This window comes from Ammospiza caudacuta, chromosome 2 (genome assembly GCF_027887145.1).
Source record: "Ammospiza caudacuta isolate bAmmCau1 chromosome 2, bAmmCau1.pri, whole genome shotgun sequence".
In the NCBI taxonomy this organism is placed as follows: Eukaryota; Metazoa; Chordata; class Aves; order Passeriformes; family Passerellidae; genus Ammospiza; species Ammospiza caudacuta.
This window is the reverse complement of record NC_080594.1, coordinates 16,876,526-16,898,414: the sequence shown is the minus strand read 5'-3', so window position 1 is coordinate 16,898,414 and position 21,889 is coordinate 16,876,526. Positions and strand designations below refer to the sequence as shown.

The following is a 21,889-nucleotide window of genomic DNA, read 5'->3' as shown; positions in this document are numbered from 1 at the left end:
TGTCGCATCACCTATGCCATGTGTTACTGTAAAAGGGCAGGAGTTAAAGCTCTCTCCAGCCACTGCTCCTTGGAGTACGGTGCTGTGACTGATTTGTCTTTTCTTTCCTGATGGTTATGATACCTGGCTCATACTCTTGTATTTTTTCAATGTGTCTTGAAACCACAAGCTGTAAAATGTTTTCTTTGTAATGCTTACATTTAGTGTGAAAATTTAGGTAGATCTAGGCAACTAGAACGACCTTAGACTTTATAGTGCCCTATTTTATTGATTGTTTTTTAAATTTCTTTTTTAATACAATATTGGCAAGATTTGGGCATTACTGGGAGTTACCAGCACCTCTGCAAAGACTCCAGTTTTTTGAGTGTCTTGATAATTGGTCCTTATTTCCTGTGAAAATGTTCTTGGAAAATAGTTAGAGAGGAAGCACTATAAAAGTTGTATGTATGTAATGAAGAGGGCCCACAAGACCTAATTAGGTTTCTGAGCATTTAATTTTTATTTTTAGTCTCATGTGGGTTCCTGAAGCAGTCCCAGTTCCCATGGTAAATGCTTTTCATTAGGAATTTTTCCTGAGAGCCTACCTGCACGTTGTGCCAGCACAGCTTTCATCTGGGGTGCATGGTTAGCTGACTGTTACAATGTTGTCAGCTTTCCTCTAGAAACTGGATACAGAGCAGGACTTTGATTGTAAACTTTTGATATGAGGGATGATTTGAGGTGAGACTGTGAATGACAGCTCTTCCAGTTATGAAAAACTTGGGATTTTTGCAATAGCATTTTTCACTTACTGAAAGAATTCAGGTGGAAAATAACCTCTGGAGGTATCTAACACAATATACTTTACTCCAAGGACATTCTTTGAGTGTGTTATGAGTGATGATTACAGGTGAGTGTTGTGCAAAACTCTGCTGTCTGCAGCCCACCTTTGTAAACTTGTTGGCAGGCTCCTTTTATGGAGCTTGTTGTTGGATGAAGTTGACACGAGCTAACAGTAAACATAAAACATCTGGTACTTTTATTTTGTGTAGTATTTTTCATGTAACACAGGTAAAGTGAAGGGTTAATTTTTTCAGCATCTGATTGATACTGTAAAATGTTTTCAAATCAGCTGGCATAAAAGAGGAAATTATGGTTGACAATGTATGATGCAGGCAGCAGTACAAGAAAATAATTGCACATTAGTGAGCACCTTTGAAAGACTTGGTCAATTTCATTTCTGTGAAAAATGAACTTTTGTTACAAAAATACTATCCAACCTCATTTGCTGACCTGTTTAAAAATACCATCTCTGCCATAACTGCAGGTGCAAAGCAGAATTCAAATGTACTTTTGAAATAATAATCTTTTGCCAGATCCTTTAAAATTAACCTTAGAATAAGCTCTGACCTTCAGAATATTCATCAGAATTCAGCTCTCAAAACTGTTTTAGATTTTAGCCACTTGTAATTAGAAAAGGCTACTTTTAAAATGAGTGTGAACATCATTCATACACTCCACCTAAAAAGTATGAAAACACAAAATAGATATAAATATATATCCAAGTGTATGGATATGTAATTATAAATTTGCCTTTGGCCATATCATTGGAAGTCATTATTTTAGAGTCCACATTAAAAATTAAAGGTAATTACTCTCACCTAAAGAGATGTTTACCCTGCTGCAAATGATTTACAGGTATAAAAAAAGCCCACAAAACCCAAGGCAAAAAATGCTAAAGGGATTACCCATCTTTGTATCTTGTCACATGACAAAAACTAAACAATCTTGCCTAATAACATCTTCAGCAAACCTTTGAGATGAGATTTGTGGAGGTAGCTGTTAGGGATTATTCTCCACTTAGCAGCATAGTTTAGTGTTACATATGTCCCACATCATGCAGCTGCAGGACTTCCTTACCTTCTTTTTTTCCAGTTTGTGCCACAACTTTGTCCAGACTTTCATGTGGTTTTTATATTGCATTCAGAATTACAAGGGAAAGGATAAGGAATTTGGAGGAGTTTATTTCATACTGGTGCAGGACCCCAACTTTCTCCTCTTCCCTCCTTGAGCAGAAAAGAGCAATTCTCATTCTCTGTCAATGTCCAGATTTTGCCTGTAGCCAGCGTGCCTCATCTCCCAGTCAGTTTGAGGGAGAGGGATGGACTTCTTATTTTTCAGAAATTCTTCCAGTTTCCTCCTTTTTAGTTACCCCTCCTTGTCTTTCATTCTCTGTGCTTTCTGTATCACCCTTAATCCTGTAGGAGTAGTATCCCCATTTGTCAGTTTTAGATCCTTAAGGAGGATCTACCTATGATGGCCATGGCCCTCGTAGGTAAAAATTAATTGTGTCATTACAAGACAGGAGCAAAACTCTTGTATATCAGCAGCAAAAATAGGTGAGTATGGGACCACAGAGGATGATTTGGCAGTGCTTGTGGGGTCCTGTGTGGGCTCTAAAGCTCTAAAGGATGCTATTGCAAGAATTGCTGGAATTCTTTTGCCAGGGGTTGTCTTTTCTTTCTTTGTAGTGAAGGTGCCAGTTAACATCAATTTGTAGTGTGTGATTTGCAGCCATTGAGAAGCAGACTCTTCACTGAAGTGCATTCAGTGGGAGCACTGTTGCTTGGTCAGAGCTGAGGTTCTGTTGCTGGACTCTGCTTGAAGAGGTTTGAATCTCTTTTTTCAGGCTCATCAATGATTTGCTGTTCCTTGTGATAGAACGTGGTCAGTACTTGAAGATCTTTCTGAGAAGCATGCCAAGTTGACAGCTGCTTCTTGAAATCTGTGTTTCTTCCCATCAATGTGCATTCATTCTGCAGGTTGCAGTGGTGTATTTCTGTGAGCTGTGTTGGGATCTGAGCACACCTGATGAGGACTCTCAGAACTTGATAGCTGCAGATTTAGTGAATAAAATGGGAAGCCTTTCCTTCTTACTGTGGCAAAGTCATTCTTTAGTGTCTGCATGTTAACCCAGGTGTGTCTTGTAGGACACAGCTGAAATAATTTTTCAGTAGACTGATCTTTTAAAACTTCTTTTAAAGTATTTATAGAGAATTTCTTGTGAAGCTGTTGAGGAAGGCATAGGTTTCTTGTGGGTTTGCAAAAACAGTCACGCAGCAGTGCTGTGTGTTGTACTGTCTGTGGTTAAGTTAAACTTTTAGCTGTGAAATGAAAGGGAAGAATTGTGTAACTGAATGCATCAGAATCTCTCCTTGCTTCAGCAAAAGGATTGCAGTTCTGGCTATGGCACTGTGATCACCACCAGTTTTTGCTTTATTTAGGAATTAGGATTTGGCAGTTCTTAAAGAAACACCTATGTGTAAGGAGTTTTCCCATGTATTGTCAGTTGAGCCATTTAGACTGTTGGAATGCACTCTGTTGGGGAAGAAGAATGAGTGAGACATTAATACCAGAGAAATACATTAATTTTTATACTTTAAAGCAATAACTAGTGTTAGTTGGTATTACAGGATTCTTGTGTGGGGGTTCCTTACTGTTGTGGTAGTATTTTGTTAGTCTTAGCATTCTACAGAACAGTGAGAAATTTTCTTGCAGAGCAACCATTGCTATTTTTCAGAAAATTGGAAACAACAAGCATGGAGTCTCTTCTAATATTTTGGTTTGTGGTTTTTGTTTGAGGGGGTGTTTTTGTGTTTGTGTATTTGCTGAAGGGAAAACTTGAATTTTAAGTCTTTTAAAGAAATTATGCTTTAAGAAAAGCAAAAAAGCAAATTCTCTCATGGATGAACTGGAATTTCTTGTGCAAAGAGTTCAGTTAAAAAAACACTAGGAGCAATGCATCTGGTTACATATTTTAAGTGAATGTGAGGAGTTGTAAGGAAGGGCAAAATTGTGGAGGAATGCAATAAAGTTGCACTTCTATGTAAGCCACAAATTACTGTTAAGCTTGATACTAATTTTGATCAGTTCTAAAATACTGTTTAAGTGAACTGAAATCTAAATACTGCAGTCCAAATGGTGAAAGTTTATATAGCTGTTGCAAACAATATCCACCTTGATTCTCCCATCTGTTTGCCTGATCTAACATCTGCCTGAATTGAGTGGAGATAATCACACTAGTGAGGAGGGAAATACTTATCTTCACATCATGCTTTTAAAGTGGTGCTTGGCACAGCAAGGAGCTCTGCATTTCTCTATGTTCAATGCATTATACAAGAGCAGATTTTTCCATGCCTTTCATCATTCCACCCTTAATGTTGAACTTAGGATATCCATACTGAGACACTTCTTGGCTAGGCCAACTTTGAAAACATGACACCTTCTGCAACCCCTCTTCATGTGATTTGACCATGTTTTTATAAATCTGCTGAGATACTTTACTGTTGTGATTTGTAGAACATGTCAGAACTGAATTTATAGTAGAAAGTTATTTGTGTCTTGTGTTTCTGTACTGTGAGTGGCAAAATCTGGAAATGCACTATAAAAATGGAGCAGAGCATGGTCCCTGCAGTTAGCTTTGGCTCCTAAGAATTTGGCTGTCTTGATGTCCTGTGATTGGTGACCATATGTGCTGACCATGTGGATGGTTTCTGTTTTTTTCCCCAGTTGGAACAACTGAGATTCAGGTGGCTTAAATCCATTTTTAATGTCATAGAATACAGAAGAGTATTTACCTTCTCCCTCCACTTTGAAGGCAGGCTTTAGACACCGTCCTTACAATACGTATCTTTCCAGAAGGACTCTCTTGGAGTGGCTTGTTGGGATGTCCAGCAGGAATTTTGACAGGGGCTTTGGTTGTGCTTGCAGGCTTTGGTTTGGGGATCCGAGTTGGAATTGAACGACGGAAGGTATTGGTAATCTGGAAATAAACAAGAAAATAAATCATGCCTTAAGGAGGAGAAACAAGAGGTGGTTTTAGCTTTGTAGTGCTTTTTCCAGTTTGCAAACCTGAATGCATTGCTTCTAGAACTTTTGAGAACTTTGTTTGTTTAAACTTCATTTATCTTGTCTGTAAAGAGACAGAAGCTTTGTATTTAACTTACCTACCTGATTGGGGAATATCAAAGAATCTCAATGGATTGAAACTCAGAGTATAAGTAAGAGGGTTTTCCTGTCTGTCAGCTGACTATCAGCCCTAGGTGCTGAGTGATTGATGCAGTGCCAAGTATTGAGCTGTGTGGGTTCTCTGGGTGATTAATCATGAATTTGGGTGAAATTCCTCATGCAGAAGCAAATCTTGATTCAATCCTGAGCAGAGGGCAATACCCAGGTCATACTTTACTGTGAGAGATGATTCTCTCATCAGTAACCCTTGTACACAAAATTACATTTTGTATTTGTGAGACAGCTCCCCCTCCAGAATGATTGTAGTCATATTTAATTGCAAAAAATGTGAATATGCCCCCAAAAAAGTTCTTATGTGCATGGAAAAGGGGTGAAGAACTATAAAGGCAAGAAGTTTGTTTGAAAAGTACCATTATCTGAAACCAGGATTATACATACTGTACTCATGAGAACTTTTTTGCATCACAAGCATTTTATATTAGTTTTTCAGTCAAGCTAAGGGTAAAAGAACTTCACTTAATTTTTTTTAAAGATAATAAAATGGAAATTGTGTTCAAATGAGGACAATAAAAAATTGGAATTATGGTGACTTAATTATGAGTGTTCAAATGGGGACAATAAAAAATTGGAATTATGGTGACTTAATTATGAGTAAGAATGAGCTAGATCAAAACCCTTGTGGAGGGATAGAATGTAAGAAAATAAAGGTAGTGCAGAAGGCAGTCTCACACCTGAGGAGCTGCAGCTGTGCCAATCACCAAAGATTACGAGCAGGCTGCCCTTAATAGGCCACAGCTGTGTCCAGTAAGGAGGAGTGCTACAAAAGAGTGGGATAGCTGGGTGAGGAGGGAGTTGGAATTTGTTGCCTGTGCTGTGGAGAAGGAGTCAGTGCTGTGAGGAGCTGCCCATGAGAAATCACCGAGAAGGTATGGAGCTTTGCAATATGATGATTACAAACCCTAGTGGCTATAATGATCTGTCTGGCCAGGTTTAAAAAAATAAAAGTAATCACAAATCAAAAGCTTGCTATTTACTGTAGATAATTATTTATAATAGGGTTTTCAATAGAATCAAGCTGAACCAACATCAGATCATTGCATGTGCTCAGTGTGGAGGAATTTGGGGAAAGTACGTACATCACAGATGTGCTTAATGGATCATGAATAAGGAAAAAAATCAGCCTGGGCTTAATTGAAGTTTGATAACAGAGAGGTAAAATAGTTACTATCTCCCAGAGCAGTGTGGTTTGTTTCTAGGAGTTCTGAAAGAGATGATTTTTAAAAATGCAGAATCCTTGTTAGTGATGTGCAATCTACCACTGAAACTGTTGGTGATGCTAGAGGAGTGCAATGCTGCTTTAGATTAAAGCTTCACGGAAGATTCATAAATGTAACTGTTGAACTGTTCAAAGTGTCAGTTAAGTAATAGGTTTGCCCACATGATTACTGATTTTGTGAAGACATCCACATTTCTTGTCAGGGATAATATTCAGCTCTGTTAGTCAGATACTGTTATATAGGTACATGCTATTGAATTGTTTAATGATTATGAGACCTATGTGGGAGGGAAAGACCTAGGTTAAGTTTAAAAAAAAACTCTTGATAGTGATCTCTAACAAAAGAATCTTCTGAAAACAGATTTTGTGTGCAAACTGGAAAATCAAGGAAAATTCTCAAGGTTAATAAGTGGCAAGTGGATAGGTAGCAGAGCAGTGACCTAGCTTTTAATAGTATAGTGGAGATAGCATCTGAATCTCACAGACCTCTCTGATACTCAATGTATTCATAAATTGCACAGGAAGACAGTACTGAAATTAGAATATTTGCATATGGTATAACAGGGTATTAGAAGCAAGAGCTGACAGTAACTCATGTTAGTGAGTAAAAAATGTGTGTCAGTTCAGTGTTAACAATTGAAAAATAATATGTGTAGGGAAAACTAGTTCATGTACAGTAGTGACATTTATTGTCAGTCAGAACACAGATCTTGGAATCCCTGTGAATTGTCCCCATTGCTCAGCAACTGGCCGTTATCAAAAAGGTAACAGACAAGTTAGGAATTACTAGGAAAAGAATAGAAAAAAACAAATCCCATCATTTTTTAGTGTGTGAATCCAAACCGTCCCATCCTACATTGTGAATGTTTTGCTGGGTTTTGCCAAACAGCTCAAGAAAGGGTATGCCAAAATGCAAAAAAGGTGGCAAAGACTATCAATTATGAAATGTCTTCTGAGTGAAGATTAATAACACATGCTAAACCTCTTCAAGATTGGAAAATAGATGGTGGTGAGAAAAATAAACAGCAGAAATGTAGCATTATGGTGACTAGGGCAATTTTCTAGTATGCTTGAGGGGGCATCCCCTGGGGGTGGATTAAAGGTATGTGAAAAATGTTTTCCCTTGTCAATGAGCTATAAAACTCATTGGGATAGACAATTTTTGAGGTGATGATATAAATTGCTTTGGAGAGAATTTGTGCTGATTCAGGGCATCGATCAAGGACTGCTAAACACAAAGATGTGTGGAGATTCCTGCTGTAAGTTGCAGGCTGCCAAAGGCTGGATTTCCTACTCTGTGTGCATGGTACTACTTAATGTTCACAGGCATTTAACACTGGTCACTACCAAAGAGGAGATATGTAGTCTGAGTGTCTAAAACCTCTTTCATGCTTTTATTCTGAAAATCAGCATGTTTCTAGCATTTTAATTTTTGTTTCAATGCACTGAGAAAGAGTTTGACTTAGAAAGTGAGGAAGAAAAAGGAGATGAGTTTTTCTTTCCCTGTGTTCCTCCAAGATTTTACCTCTAGGTGGCAGCGGTTTCCTTTTGTATTGCATCCCAGTATTTCACTTAAACCCGACTGAAACTCTTCGTTAAATGCTGAATAAACAAAATCAACCCACATTTTCATAGTAGGCTGGAATTTTAGCATACATATTGTTAGTAGGAAAGGAAGCAAAAAAAAAAAAAGAGAATTCACTCTTTGTCCCCAAATCGAAAAGCATTTTTCTTCAATTACTAAAGGTGATGTGTTAAGAAAGGAACTGATGTTGGAGGGGATAATTTCATTATTGCTATGTGGTTTTCCATGAGTACTGAGTTGGAAGTGTTTGCCTCTGACCCTGTGGTATGGCATGGTACTGAGAATCAAATGTTTGGGTGGGCTGTTACTGCAGTGCTACTCCCTGATGTAATTATAGCAATGATAGAAAACGTGTCTGTTTCCCATCTATAAAAAGAATTACATTAGCTAAGTATATTTAGGTGAATAGATAAAAATATTTATGTGAAGTCTTGCATATTAAAGTGAGATTGTATCTCTAAGAGGTGTTTGGTTCAGGATCTTTTTGAGAAGTGTTCCAGAGATTCCTTAGGTTACAAAGTGGTTGGAGTGTTGTCTGGAGTTGATTGATCAGCCATGACAGTACTTCAGGAAGGTGTTTGTAGGCCCAGATCTTTACAGGTTTTGTCCATCTGATTATGGTATTCAGGCTGTAAGCTTTTATTGAATCAATGAAAAGTTAGGTGCTGAAATATCCCTGTGCTCTGACCTATAGTTTGCACCAGTGTCTAGCTCATTAAAACCACCATTGACAGTGAGGTGTTCTGAGCCATCAGATTTCATTTCAAACATATTTCTTCTTTGTAATTCAAAACTATGTATTTTGCAGTTCTGAATGACATTATTGAACACATCTACAATATTATAATTTGGTGCCTAGAGCTGCATTATAACTGATGGACTTGTCAAGGTTTTATCTGCATACAGAGTTTGTAGTGCTCCCTTTTGCTTGTGTCATGTTTGATTGTAGCCACAATAACTGACTTGCTCTAACTCCTGGCATAGGCTCAAACTTGAGGATAACAGTTGTATTATAGGGGTTTTTTTTCCTATGCAAATAAACAACTAAACTTGCACTTCAGTGTTTGTACCAGTCTAACTTCTGATAAAGGCAAGGATTTAACAAACTGCCCATCTGGTTCTCTTCCTCATCATACTGCACTTAAAAATTGGTTTATTTTTCATCATTTGTGATATAAATGCTAGAGAGGAAGGAATGAATAATTTAAATTTAAGGTAAACACTTATTGACACTTAGCTTTTTGAATTCAGTTACATGTGTACCTAGATCAAGGACTAAACTTTATTTTCTAAAACTTGTACTTGACAAATTATGACTCTCAGATAAGAACTGTAAACAGAACATTTTGGACCAGTTGACTAGACCAGTGCTTAAGCTGCTGTAAGATGTGCATAAGGAGGGAATGGTGCTATGTGGGAATTGTCTGGAAAGCACTTGGAAGTAACCATATGAAAGTAACAACTGAAAATCCTTGTGCAATATTCCTAGGTCCTCCCCTGCTGCTTAGTGTAGAGGCATGTGAAGAGGTACATTGACCATAGCAGGCTTCTATCTCCAGATGTCTGATTTGGTTTTTAGACAGACCTGAATGACTGAAAACCTCTTGTATATAGATTTTGGTGGGCCTTTTCAATTTGATTTTTAACTATGTATGGGAAATCTGTGTGCACACCATGAATTACTTCAGTTCTCTTCAAATGTATGCATCCTTTCTACCAGCTCATTCTCTTCTTCAAGATGAATGGTTTTAGTCTTCCTCATCCTTTTTTGAACTCTCATTTGTATTCTGAATTTGCTGGCTTTGTGTTCATCATTGCTGTTTAGCTATGTCTCTTAACTTCCCATCTGTAGGCCACTTTTTCTATCTGCTACCTTTCTAAGTCAGAGAAGAGAAAAAAAGATATGTTTGTTCTTCAAAAAACAAGCTGAACTGCCTGTCATGGTCTGGGGATCCCTTGTGAGTTCCCATTAATGCTCTTGAAGCACCCTCAGAAACAAAATGTTGCCCAGGAGTAACCTGTCTGAGCAGTTATGCAGTTTTCCTTTACCTAATGTGTCTACGTGAACATCAGCAAATAATTACTGCAACAACAATGACAACCCCAAAAGCATTAAACTGACCACTTTTAAATTAGATTATGTGGTATGTCTGTAAGTATAGTAGCACCATATTGGTTCAAGGCATTAGGCTTGGAAAACAACAGTGCTAAATTGGAGAAATTAACAGTTAAAGCTAATTTTCAAGGCAAGCGATGATCTAAGGATCAAGAAGGCTGCATTTTAATTTCATTTTTAAATTTACCACTGAAGCAGACGTCAGTTGCCTGTAATAGGAATTGGCAGAAGAAAGCCTGCTAGAGTGAGAACTCTACACAGGGACTACATTTGTTTTCTCAGTAAATGACAGTGGGTACTTCAGGGATGGGGACAAACACTAGCACAGGTGACAAATGAGAAATTTTCACATTATTGTGAAAATAGCCCTTCCAATTTCAAGAAGACAATGGAGAAAGCATGCTCTGAAATATCAGGATGTATGTTCCATACCCACCTTTTTTTCCCCTCCACTGGGAACAGAGGCAGATTATTTATATGGGCCAGCTTTTAACACAATGCAATGCTTGCTTTAGGGAGTGGGCTAAGGCAAGTGTGTGTGGGAGTGTCAAGGAGAGAAAATATTTGTTTCTGTGCTGTTGAAGTAGTCCTCCTACTTTTGGTCCTAATCCTTTCCTTTTCCTTCTGAAAATATGATGTGTGCTTTGCTTCCTGTTTCAACTTTATTCATTTAAAGGGGGGGAGCATGTAGTATTTATGCTGTAAGTTTCCTTTTTTTTTTTTTTGTTTTTTTACAGCATTGTAACACTTGATTTAGGAGAAATAACTTTCTTTCTCAGGCCTTAAATTTTTAGTTTAAGAAATTTGAGTATCATTTGCAGCTGTACTGAAAGTGTCCAGGGGATGGTGCTGAAGATCCTTTACTCAGAAGCCCATGTCTGTATGTGCACAAGTGTGCCTCTTGCCAGACTTAAGTTTGTTCCTGGATGATTGAAGGCAGTCAGAAAGAAAGCCAGGTCTGCAAGTGAGAACGAGTTAAGTGATAAACTTGAATATTCCCTTTGGTCTCCAAGCCAGACAGCTTTGGCTGAAATTTCTGGTTAGGCATTCTCAGCTGCACAGAGCATTTAGATACGTCCTTTTCTTTACTGTTCTTTTGCTAGACCCTGGCATTTGTTTTCTAGGAATCCAAAGTGAGAAGTCTCAGTTGCTCTGAGTTCCCTTTCATGCAGCACACCTGTGTGTGACTGTACTGAGATGTGTGAGCAGGAGCAGTGAATCCTGACTCTCACTGTCTCACTCAGGGTGAGAGCTGTGCCAGGCTGGTGTCTGGCTTGGCTCACTGCATTGTCACACCACATAAACAGCTCAGCAGAGGGAAAGTGACTCCTCAATAATCTAGAGTCATAGTACTTGAGCTGTTAAGTGGAAGAGCAATTGGGTTTGTTTAATCTGGAGAAAACAAAACTGAGAAGTGATGTGATAATTGTCTTCTAATATGTGTTGCAGAGAGAATAATTTTCAAAGTCCAATGAAGGGACAGGAAAGGGAATACTGGAGTACAATTCCAGCAACATAAATTTAGTTTAGAAATTAGCAAGATTCTTAGTGACAAGTGTATTCCAGCCCTGTTCCAGATTCCTGGGTAAAGGTGGCATTGCAGAAGTTTTTTAGAGCTATATGAACTAGGGGTTTTTTTTTAAAAGTTTAAGTCAAGTTATAGTGAGGAAATAGGCTCAAAAATGTCCTGTCATCCTTTTTAAGCTCTATTTAATGTGTCTTCTGCTGATATTTGCTTTATTACAGCCCTCTTGATTTCAATAATATGGCATTTTTGACAGAAAAATCAGTATTAATATTAGAAACTACTTCCATACATGTGGCACAATTTACACTAATGCACTTGATTGTGATGCTGTGATCTTATTTCCTGAATGCAGAGCTTAAATCTGCTTTCTGGTGGCGGGGAAAAGAATGGTGGGAAGCAGAAATTGTATTTACAGTTTCTAGAATTCTGTTATGTGCCTTGCTTTTCTTGGGACGTGTCTTCACTGACAAGTGTGATATTATTTTAAACTTTGGATAACTTAGGCTCATTTCTAGTAGATAACTGACAAGATGCAGGGGTGGGTAAGGTTTTGTTGTGGGTTAACTCCAGTAGGACAAGTTTACCTGGGGCTGGCTGATCAGCATCATCATGCAGCTGCAATGAACAACTGTTCATTGTTAATCTTCCTTTTGCCCCTTGGAAGTCCAAGGGGTCTCAGGCACCTTGATAGGGCACTTGGGGGTCCCTAGGAGCAGAAGTGTGGCTTTTTTAGCACGCTGAACATGCTGCAATTGCAGTTGTGTCCCACACAGGGGTGTGCTGGCACTTGTGTGTTCCTGCAGGTGCTTAGGTGTCACTGCTGTTGGAGAGAATGTAGCCCAGGGTGAGATCAGCAGTGCCTTGGTTTAAAGCTGCTCTGCCATTTGTTGAGAAAGATTTTTGGCAGTGGAGGATCATTCAGTACAGACTGGAGGCACATAGGGATATTTGTGGGGATATTTGTGTTTGGGTATTTTTAAGGCAGTTTTAAAAAATGTTTGAAACTGCTCTTCTATGCATACATGCCTTTTAATGTGAAATGTCTTCATTATCAATATTGTCTGTTCAAAAGCTTTGAGTATGTTTTCCCCACTTTAGCAAATTTTTATGGTGAAAAGGTGGGAAGTCCTGCATGGAGGAGGAAAAAAAACCCTCTTGCTTTTACCATCATGGCTTTTTTCTGTCTGTGAGTAGGCTGTTTTTTCTCTTGGAAGGCCACATTAAAAGGTGTGTTAATCAGAGTCCTATTTTCAGTTTATGTATATTTTGTCCTAATATATATAAAATGCTAATTAAAACAAAAGACTCTACCTTTTGTCCAGCTAAGGTTGATGTTTTTTCAGGACAAAACATGACCTATAGTGGCTTGAGTATGAGACAATTAAGGATAATAAAATGTAGGTAGTAATCACATTGAAGCTGCCTTGCTCAGATTTTGCAAAAATCAATTAACTTCTCTCCCAAGAAATACAGAATTATTTAAATGGGACTGCTGAATGTTTATTGTATATTTGAAGTGTTTTGTGATGTGTTTTTTGTGCTAGATTGTATCTCTGCAGGCAATGGTGATGGGTCCAGGACTTTGGCAGCAATTGCACTACAAAATGCTCCTTTTTCCTTTTTGCTTGTCCATTCAGTTATGCTGATGTAGCTCTTTATTAAAGCTGTGCTGTGAAATGGATCCTGTTTTGTTGAGGTTGTTTGGGGTTTGTTCTGTTTTGTTTAATGAGGATTTGTGGCATATGGCTTTTTGTTGGTGGTTTTGCTTTTGTGTTTTTAAATCCAGGTTAGTTTCTTGACCTGGTTCACAGTGCTGCCTTCTGGAAGTGGTGACAGCACAACTGAAAGGGCACTATTTTGTAATTTGGGTTGAGGTAGGGGCAAAAAAGGGGAGGGAGATTCTTTGCCCTATCCCTGTTTGAAGATCCTGTGATGTCAGACCACTGCATGGGAAATGAAGAGACATTGATTAAAAGAGGCCTTTTCACTTGTACTCAAATGTTTCTCAAGAGTACTTTGCTTTGTGGTCAGAAGAGAATACTATTCAGTTGGCAGCTCTGCTATTTGAGGCTTTCTGAGTGCCCACAGTATGGTGGGTCATTGAGTAATGCGCTAGCTACAGCACAGAGAGAATTCAGCTTCATCTCACAGCCACTGGCTGCAGATCTGTGAAAACACTTCATGCTGCTTAAACTTATGGTTTGTCTTTTTTTTTTTGAGCAATTTTCCACTATAAGTACTTGGTGTTAATTTTAAGACATTTTTACACACCCACTTGTGCTGTATTTGAACCATAAGATCTTTTTCTCTTCTGTTTCTTGGTAACATAATGTTTTGGTAGTCTTTCCTTAAGCCTGGAGATTAGGCAGTTGTCAGTTTTTGTTTTGCCTGTCTCAATATCTGTTTCCTAGGGACAAAGTCATCCTGCAGATGGTTCCTCCATTTCCATCATCTAACCCTGCAGCATCCATTGAATCTTACTCAGAAAATAGAGCTGTACAATTCTGTTTCTGATTATTTTTTCCCTAGTGTGGGGAGCACGCCTTCCTAATCCCTGCATGAAATGCTTACATACAGATCTTTTTCTTATTACAGCCTTACATACTGTCCCCAGACACTGTATTGGCTACAGTGCTTTGGATCAGGAAGATTAGCAGTCTGCTCCTGTGATTTTTGTCAATTCTTTTTCTTAATTAGTGGCTTAAAGGAGGTCTTTAAATAACTTGAAATACTACCTCAGAGTTGATGGATGGGTGCTTTGGTCTCAGATTACCATTATCGCTTGGTATTCTCTTCTTTTTGCTTTTCCTCCTTTTCCCTCCCTCCCCTCATCCATCCTCCCTGAAGGGACAAAAATTGCAAGTATTTCTTCTGAGAAATTTAATCACATATAAACACCAAAGTGTTGGTGCTGCCTTCTCTTGTGTTTATTTGATCATTCACTGAAATAAACCCAACATGGTGAAGGAAAGTGGGCTAGTAACTGCTGTCATTTTTTAATCAGTTAATTCTCCCTTTTGCTGGGAACTAAACATAAGGGAGAAAGGGTAGATTTTTAGACCGTAGAGACGTTTGCCAAGAGTTTTGGAAAAGAGAAGAATTGATATTATGATCTGCTGAAAACTGTTTTTATGCACTCTTTCACAGCTTAATCCCTCTGATATATGCTTCTTGTTATGTGACCTTATTTCCCCATAACATTTAAATGAACCATTACATACCTGTCAGACTTTGGGCTTTTGAGCAACTGCTGAAAGCAAAAGTGTCTTAGCCTCCAAATTAACAGCAATACTTACCACTTACAGAGTAGTTGAAATCCTAGAAAAGCTGCCTTACTTGTCAAACTTTAATGTGATTATGCTTGATGTTTTTGTTCAGAGTGCTTGAATCAATGTGCAGATAACTTAGTCACATTTCTCCTTGCTCTGCTGTTTTCTCGTTGTCTGCTAAGGAAGCAGGTGGCTATTCCCACTCAGCAGAATGAAATACTCGGAAGTATGGAGTGGTGATCTGAACAACTCGAGGTTAATTTGTAAATCAATAATTTGAATTCTTAAGCTATGCTTTCTATTTGCTGTTTTATGATAAAGTTACAGCTAACTTCTTTCTGTTTAAACAATTACGTTTCAGCTCTCAGCAAATACATCCAGGTGCTTATTTTCTCTGCTTTGAAATTGATCTTGGCAATTCAAACCAAACAAACCTGTTTCATTGTGCAAACCTTATTTTCAGGCAAAAGTAATTAATTGATTTTTTTTTTTTATCTGTTGGAATGACTGACAGAAATTTTGCTGTGAAGTCAGTTAAACCTACATAAAGGTTGTTTCATCAGTAGGGGGATGTAAGCATCTCTTAATCAAGATGCATTTTCAGGAAATGTAGCAATTTCATCTCCAGGCAGTGCTGATGCTTCTTACTTAGTTAATGGTCATGAGTGGCTGCTTCCTTTGTCTTTTGTTAATTAGTTACTGATAAATCATTATGAGTGTAAGGCAGGGCCAGAAGTACTGCCTGTTAAATGATTATACTTATAAATGGTGTGACCTTTCATCTAGGTTTGTATTCAAATCTTAGCTTTAAAGACTGACCTTCCTTATTCATAAGAGCTTGGTAAGTGTCCAAAGGACTATGTGTGCTTATTGCTATGCCCTTATTTGTACTTTTCTTTTATAAGGTATTCTAATAGATGGCCCAGTGGTTAATGTTCAACACACTTCTGTGTATTTTTGAAGGTAGATCTGAATTTTTTTCCCTACATGTTTTGTAGGTCTCACTGAAGAAAATTTTAGTGTCTCTGGAGGACAAGCATTTAGTCCTTTGATTTTGGGAGAATTTGCTGTTTGTTACTATGCTGGCAAGTGACTGCTTCAGACACAGTTATTTAATACCATGCTTGTAATGTGGTCCTGCAGAGATCTGAGGTATAGATCAGCAGGATATGCAGAATCCTAAAGAACAGAAGTGCAGAGAAGGTATTTTGAAGGTACTGATTTTTGGGCTCTTAACTGAGCCCTGCAGTTAAGAATGTGCAGCCTGAATTTAATTAGGTAACTTGTTCGTTTAATTAACATGCTCTAAAAATTATATGATTTTGCTTTTCCTGGGGTCTGGCTGCTGTCTTCTTTAGCAACTTTTGCTGAAGTAGGTGTGAGTCAAAGTTTGCTTTGCAGAATAAAACAATGTACTCCTTCTGACCTAGGTCTTGGTCAGAGCTCACTTGTGCAGCCTTGGAGATAGAGGGAGACAAAACAAGGAAGAAGAACCTTTTATGAAGCCTAGTAATGTCAGATTATATAAACTGGGGTTATGCAGTTCCACAAACAACTTCTCTTTTGGAAATTGCTATTGTTCAACTGTAATACATATGTTATTATCCATTTCTATCACATATATAATTCTTTCTTCCCACTGTTTACTGAAAAAAAGTGTACATGGGCAGTGGACTTTGCTTTTCAATAGAAACTGTTCTAAAAGTAGGTATTATCTACAGCCATAAACATTTAATTTCCTGTCAATCAAAAGGACTTAAAATGATACAAGTCCCCTTGTTATGTGAGATCATGGGCCAAGGTTCTTTGCTGAATCTGTTGCTAAGTTATAGTGCAGAAATATTTTTTTTCCTCTGGGGAATATAGGCAGAATAAAGATAAGGGCTTAGTGAATAGGGACTTTGCTTACTTGCACACTTCCTTGTTGATTGCAGAAGGTTGCAGTTTTTAATTTTTTTTAAATTAATACATACTACCACCATCACCCTGAAAGCATTAAATTTATAGGCATTTAGAATAGAACTTTTTTAGAATAAAAGAATAGAATAGAAAATAGAACTTCTTAGAATAAGAGCAATTGTTGCAATTTAGATTTGGAGTGTACAGCTTTTGTGAAAAAGAGGAGTTTGAAAGTGCATTCCAGATCTTCTGGACTGATTTATGTTGCAGGTGAAGCTGTTCCACTACTAGCAGTATTTCATGGGAAATTAAAATTGACTGCTTGGGCACATTACATTTCTGTGCTTTTCCTAGGCACAAATACTGTAATTGTCACTGAAATACCTTAACCTGCTTTGTCAATTCTATTTATCCCAGACCCAGAGGCCTGCATCTTTGCAGACTTGATCTACTATTGCTTCTTAATGCTTCTGCCAAACTTTCTCTGTCTATGAAGTAAAAAAAACATGAAGGTATGCCATAGTTTGGTAATCCTGTTTCTTCTTCTGAGTACTTGTGTGATGTGTACTGTTTGTCAGATTTGTGACTAAGAGTTAAGATTAAATCTGATTATTGTTTGTAAATCTATTCTCCTGAATTATTGTTTAGAAATATAAATGTTGCTGTTTCTTGTTTTACAGCATACCTAAATGATTGCAGGTTTTCTATTGTATTGGGAAAAAACCCTTGTTTGGGGAGAATTACTTTGTGATACAAGCTTCTGAACTTGGTTCACTTACAAGCAAAGTTTGCATGGGGGTTTAAAAAGAGTTTTACCCAAACACTGTTATACAATACATAATATTTTGTGTATGATGTAGTGATAATTACCTGAAATGAGAGGGCTAGAAGGAATTGGAAAATAGAAGGGAAGATAATGAAACAAGTTTTATCTGAAGTTAGCAGGCAGTATTATGGCTTAATTCAAATTCTACCATACATGCAGAAAAAAATACAAACCACACATAACAAACAAAAAATATTCGGCAAGCAATGATGAAAATAATCAGTCATTTACTGGTTTTTTTGTAATGTTAAAATATTTCACCAAGGCAAGTTGCAGTCAAAAGTAATGTGAGTTATTTTGAAAATGGCAATACATAAAGATGCATTTATACAAGTGCAAGACTAAATATTTTACATAACTGTATTTCAATGAGAAGATATACAGTAAGTGCACACTTGATAACACTAAGCAGGCAAAACTTAACGTTAGTTCCATATGCTGCTGATAGTTCATGCACAGATCTTTCCCAAAGAGGCCGTTCCAAATAATTCTTGCTGGGATGAAAAACAGGATGGGTTGCTGGTAAGGGTGTCAGCATGGATGGGGGTCAGTTATAGACATTACTTACTGTAATTTGTGATTGCCGTGGAAGAGGAGTGGCTGTTGGTGTGATAGTAATACTGCTGGTGATTTTATTGGTGGGCTTAGTGGGCAGGCCATTAGCTAGGGCTGGAGTTCTGCTGTCTTGCACTGCATTGCAAGGGCTGGTGGGCTTGGAAGCGGTGAGAGCTTGCACATAAGGACTTCCTAAATGAATGTGGATCTTGTTATCCTCAGTAGTTATGACACTTGATCCTGTACTGTTAGATCTCTGAAACTGCCATGATGACTGCCTGTCTGGGGATACTCTAAAAACAGTGTGCTTGGCTCCCGTTTCCAGAGGCTCCGAGGAGAGTGTTTGTTCCTGAGAACTTGAGCCGGGCAAAGCCAAAGGGGACATTGTTCTTTCAGGAGTTAGAGAACCACACGATTCAGGAGTTTGAGATCTTGAAAAAGTAGTAGTCATAGTAATAGGAGAAATTACATGCTCTGGGGTCATGTAACCTTCTCCTCCTTTTGATTTTACAGGTGTTAAGGAGGCGTTTTGAATAATGGTTATTCTTTGCTTTGGAGTGCCACAGTTTGGTATAACTGCTGTGCTGGTGTAGGAGTGAGGGCTTTCAGTGGTAGGACTGGTTATTTCAAGGGTTGCTGTGTTCTGTCTATGGTCTGGAGTTACTTTTATGTGAAGGGGTTGGCCCGGTGTATGGCTGAGCACTAGATCTCCAGTCTGCGCACAGTTTCCATTTTGCTTTGTGTGTATCTTTCCATTTTGAGGATGGCTCTCTTTGGACCTCATCCAAGGGATCCATAACTTTTTGTTGGCGGCATTTGCTGTGGATGAGTTGCTTTTGAAAGACGCTGTTTGTTCCTCCTCATTATCACTGTCTTCATAGAGCTGCCCGTTTACAACCGTTCGCTCCAAAGGCATGAGGGTTTTGTAATCGGGGGGTTCGTTGTCTGCTGGATCTGTTTGGATTTCTTTAGAAAAAACTTGCACATCTGGAATTTTCTTTCCATTGAGACCAGGCCTGATATTCTTGCTGAAGGATCTGTACCTCTCCAGCTCTTTGGTGAGGCTCTCCATCTCTCTTGCTAACTCCCTGTTTTTGTTTTCTTGCTGCAGGAGTTTCTTCTGTAAGACTGTGTGATCGCCTCGCAGGTGACAGATTAGGTCTTCTGTTGCCACGTATTCATGAACTTTCTCTTTCAGTGCATCTACTTCTCTGGAAAGGTGACTCGATTTAGCTTCCTCTTCTCTGAGTTTCTTGAAAAGGCGCTCCTGATTGGACTCTGCCTTTTCTGTTAATTTATACCTCGCCAATTCCATTTTCACAGCCTCCAACTCCTCTGAGAGGAGCCTGGCTCTGTCCTGTTCCCTAACATATTTTCGTTCTAGAGACTCAAATTCATCTTCAGTTTTCATAAGATCATCTTCTACTGACTTCATTTCGTTGAGCTTCTGCTTAAGCCTCTCAACTTCTTGAGAAAGCTCTTTGATTATGTTGTTTTCCTGCTGCAAGGAGGTGCTGGATTTAGTACTCTCCTTACGTTTACTTTTAAGAAACTCTTTTTCAACATCTTCCAGGGACTGAAGTCTTTTACTTAGAATATTCACTTTGGAAACAAGATCACTTCCTTTCTCCTCTTCTGCTTTCAGTTTGTTTTTCAGTTCATCTCTTTCTTTTGTAACACTGGACATTTTTTCCTCTGCATCAGATTTTGATTTCAGTGCCTTTTTACTTTCCTCCATCAGCTTTTCTGTAACTGACATCACTTTATTTTGTTCCACCTGAAGCTGGGAAGTTGCAGCTTGCAGCTTTTCTTCTGTTTGCTTTATTTTTTCACCCATAGTTTTTCTTTCATCCACCAGCATCACTGTTAAACTCTTCAGCTTTGTTAAATCTTCTTTAAGTGTAAACTCAGTTTTTTCTAACTTGCTTTCAATTGCTTCAAGCTCACCAACTCTAGCTTTTAAACCATCCAGCTCATGGGACAACTGCTTTGTTAAAATTTTTTCTCTTTCTAGGTTGCATTTCAGGGAGTAACATTCCTGTTTACTCTTGTTGAAAGCATCTTCTAGTTTCTCCAGCTCCATAATTCTTTTATTAAGTTTATCCACTTCCCCTTTAAGGTTCTTGCTCTGTGATGCTTCTTGTTCTAACTTTCTATTAAGTTCTCTGCACTGATCTTCCATTTTTGTGAGCTCTTCATCTTTTCCTTCCATCTCCAGCAGCCGTTTCCGTAGTTCTTCCACTTCAGTCATAAGTGCAGTGTTCCCACACTCTCCCTTATTTATCTTATCCCTTATGTCTTGCAGTTCTTCTTCTGCCTTTCGTAAAGATCTGTTGGTCTCTTCCAGCTCATCAATTTGCCGGCTGAGAGTCGTTAATTTGAGCCGGAGCTGGCGATTCTGGCTGTCTTCATTGGTTAGTTTGGCCATCATTGCTTCTTGGTCTTGGGAAATCCTACTGCTCTGGGCGTGAATTTCAGCCTCCAGCCTGCTGGATCTCTGTTTCTCTTCTTGATTTTTTGCTTCAGCAAAAGTCAGCTTTTCGTGTGCTTGTTCTGTAGAAGTGGTTAATTCTTGAATTTTTTTACTTTGTTGATTCACCTGCTCAGTGAGTCTTTGCTGTTCATCTACCACCATTAAAGCAAAGGATTTCAGTTTAGTCAATTCTTCTTTCAGTTTAGCTATTTTCTTGTTGTTTTCCTTTTCTTTTTTTGCTTGATATACTGTCTCTTGTTCAAGAAGCTTTTTCAATCTGTGGGAGGAAATAATATTGTATTTTGTAGCCATTTTAGTGGGCATTTAAAAACACACTTGAAATACTACATTTCTGCCACATGTCCATGAACATCCGCTTGTAACTACAAGCAGACCTCTCCTTGCAGCATTATTTGGAAGTGCCCACTGGTCCTACTTCCTATTCAGAAGTTCTTTGGTAATGAACACTTCAGCAAGATCATTTAGACTTAGCAACTTCTTATTGTGCCTCTTTAATTACATTTGGACTTTTGACAGGGATCAGTGCAACAAAACTGTTCTGTTATTCTGCACTGGAACTGTGCTTCTCTTGGCTGTTTGCTGAGGCTAGGTACGTGTGTGCAAACTTTGTCTGGCTTTTTGTGTGTGTTTTTTTTTTTTTAAAGAAATGTGATTATAATAATGTTTGAGAAATTAGGTCAGTGGTGCCCTCAAGGGCAGATATAATTTACAGCATCATAAACCTCCTAGCTTTGTTACTTATAAACCATCCTGATATTTTAAAATCAAACCTTAAGGACATTTGAGTATGTGAAGGAAATGTAGCCACAAAGGGCAGTTAGACTGCCTAATGTGAATTCCTGAGCAGCACACCAGAGCAAAATGAGGTAAGTCTGTCCTTAGTGAAAATGCAGGCCTTGTGACTTCATGTCTAATACACACACATACACACAAAAATGCAGTCAGCAGATAAACAGGTATTCAGTAGTGCTTTTTGAACTTAAGAAAGCTCAACTGTCTTAATGTGTGTTAGGCTTGGATTTGCAGATATGCCTCAGTGCATCGCTGCTTTTACATGATTCTTGAAGGTTTTCATGATGATTTTCCAAAATAAATTTTACAAGTTTGTTAGTACTCAGTCTTTATTGAGATATAACATACTTAATTAGCAAAAGACTTGGGATAAGGTTGTGTGTTTGTTTATGCAAGAGCCTAAGAACCTTCAAATAACTCAACTTCTTCGGTTCTTTTGTGGACCTTTCTTTGTCAAAAAGATGCTTGTGGAGTTCATCTAAAGTGTGATTAGGTTTGGTCAGCACATATGCCTCCTTTCAATTACATTTTTCCTACAGTCA

At 38.2% G+C, this 21,889-nt stretch overlaps 2 protein-coding genes across 3 annotated transcripts in view; one reads left to right on the top strand and one right to left on the bottom strand.

The window, feature by feature from the left end:
- CMSS1 (cms1 ribosomal small subunit homolog) overlaps positions 1–21,889 on the top strand; it is a 225,370-nt gene that overhangs the window by 1,682 nt on the left and 201,799 nt on the right. The window lies entirely within an intron of this gene.
- The window catches only part of FILIP1L (filamin A interacting protein 1 like), a 63,753-nt gene continuing 59,456 nt past the window's right edge, over positions 17,593–21,889 (bottom strand). For both annotated transcript variants that reach the window (XM_058825535.1, XM_058825536.1), the window contains one exon: positions 17,593–20,811. In XM_058825535.1, the coding sequence (XP_058681518.1) occupies positions 18,054–20,811 (2,758 nt within the window). In that variant the 3' untranslated portion in view covers positions 17,593–18,053. The remainder of the gene's footprint in view (positions 20,812–21,889) is intronic.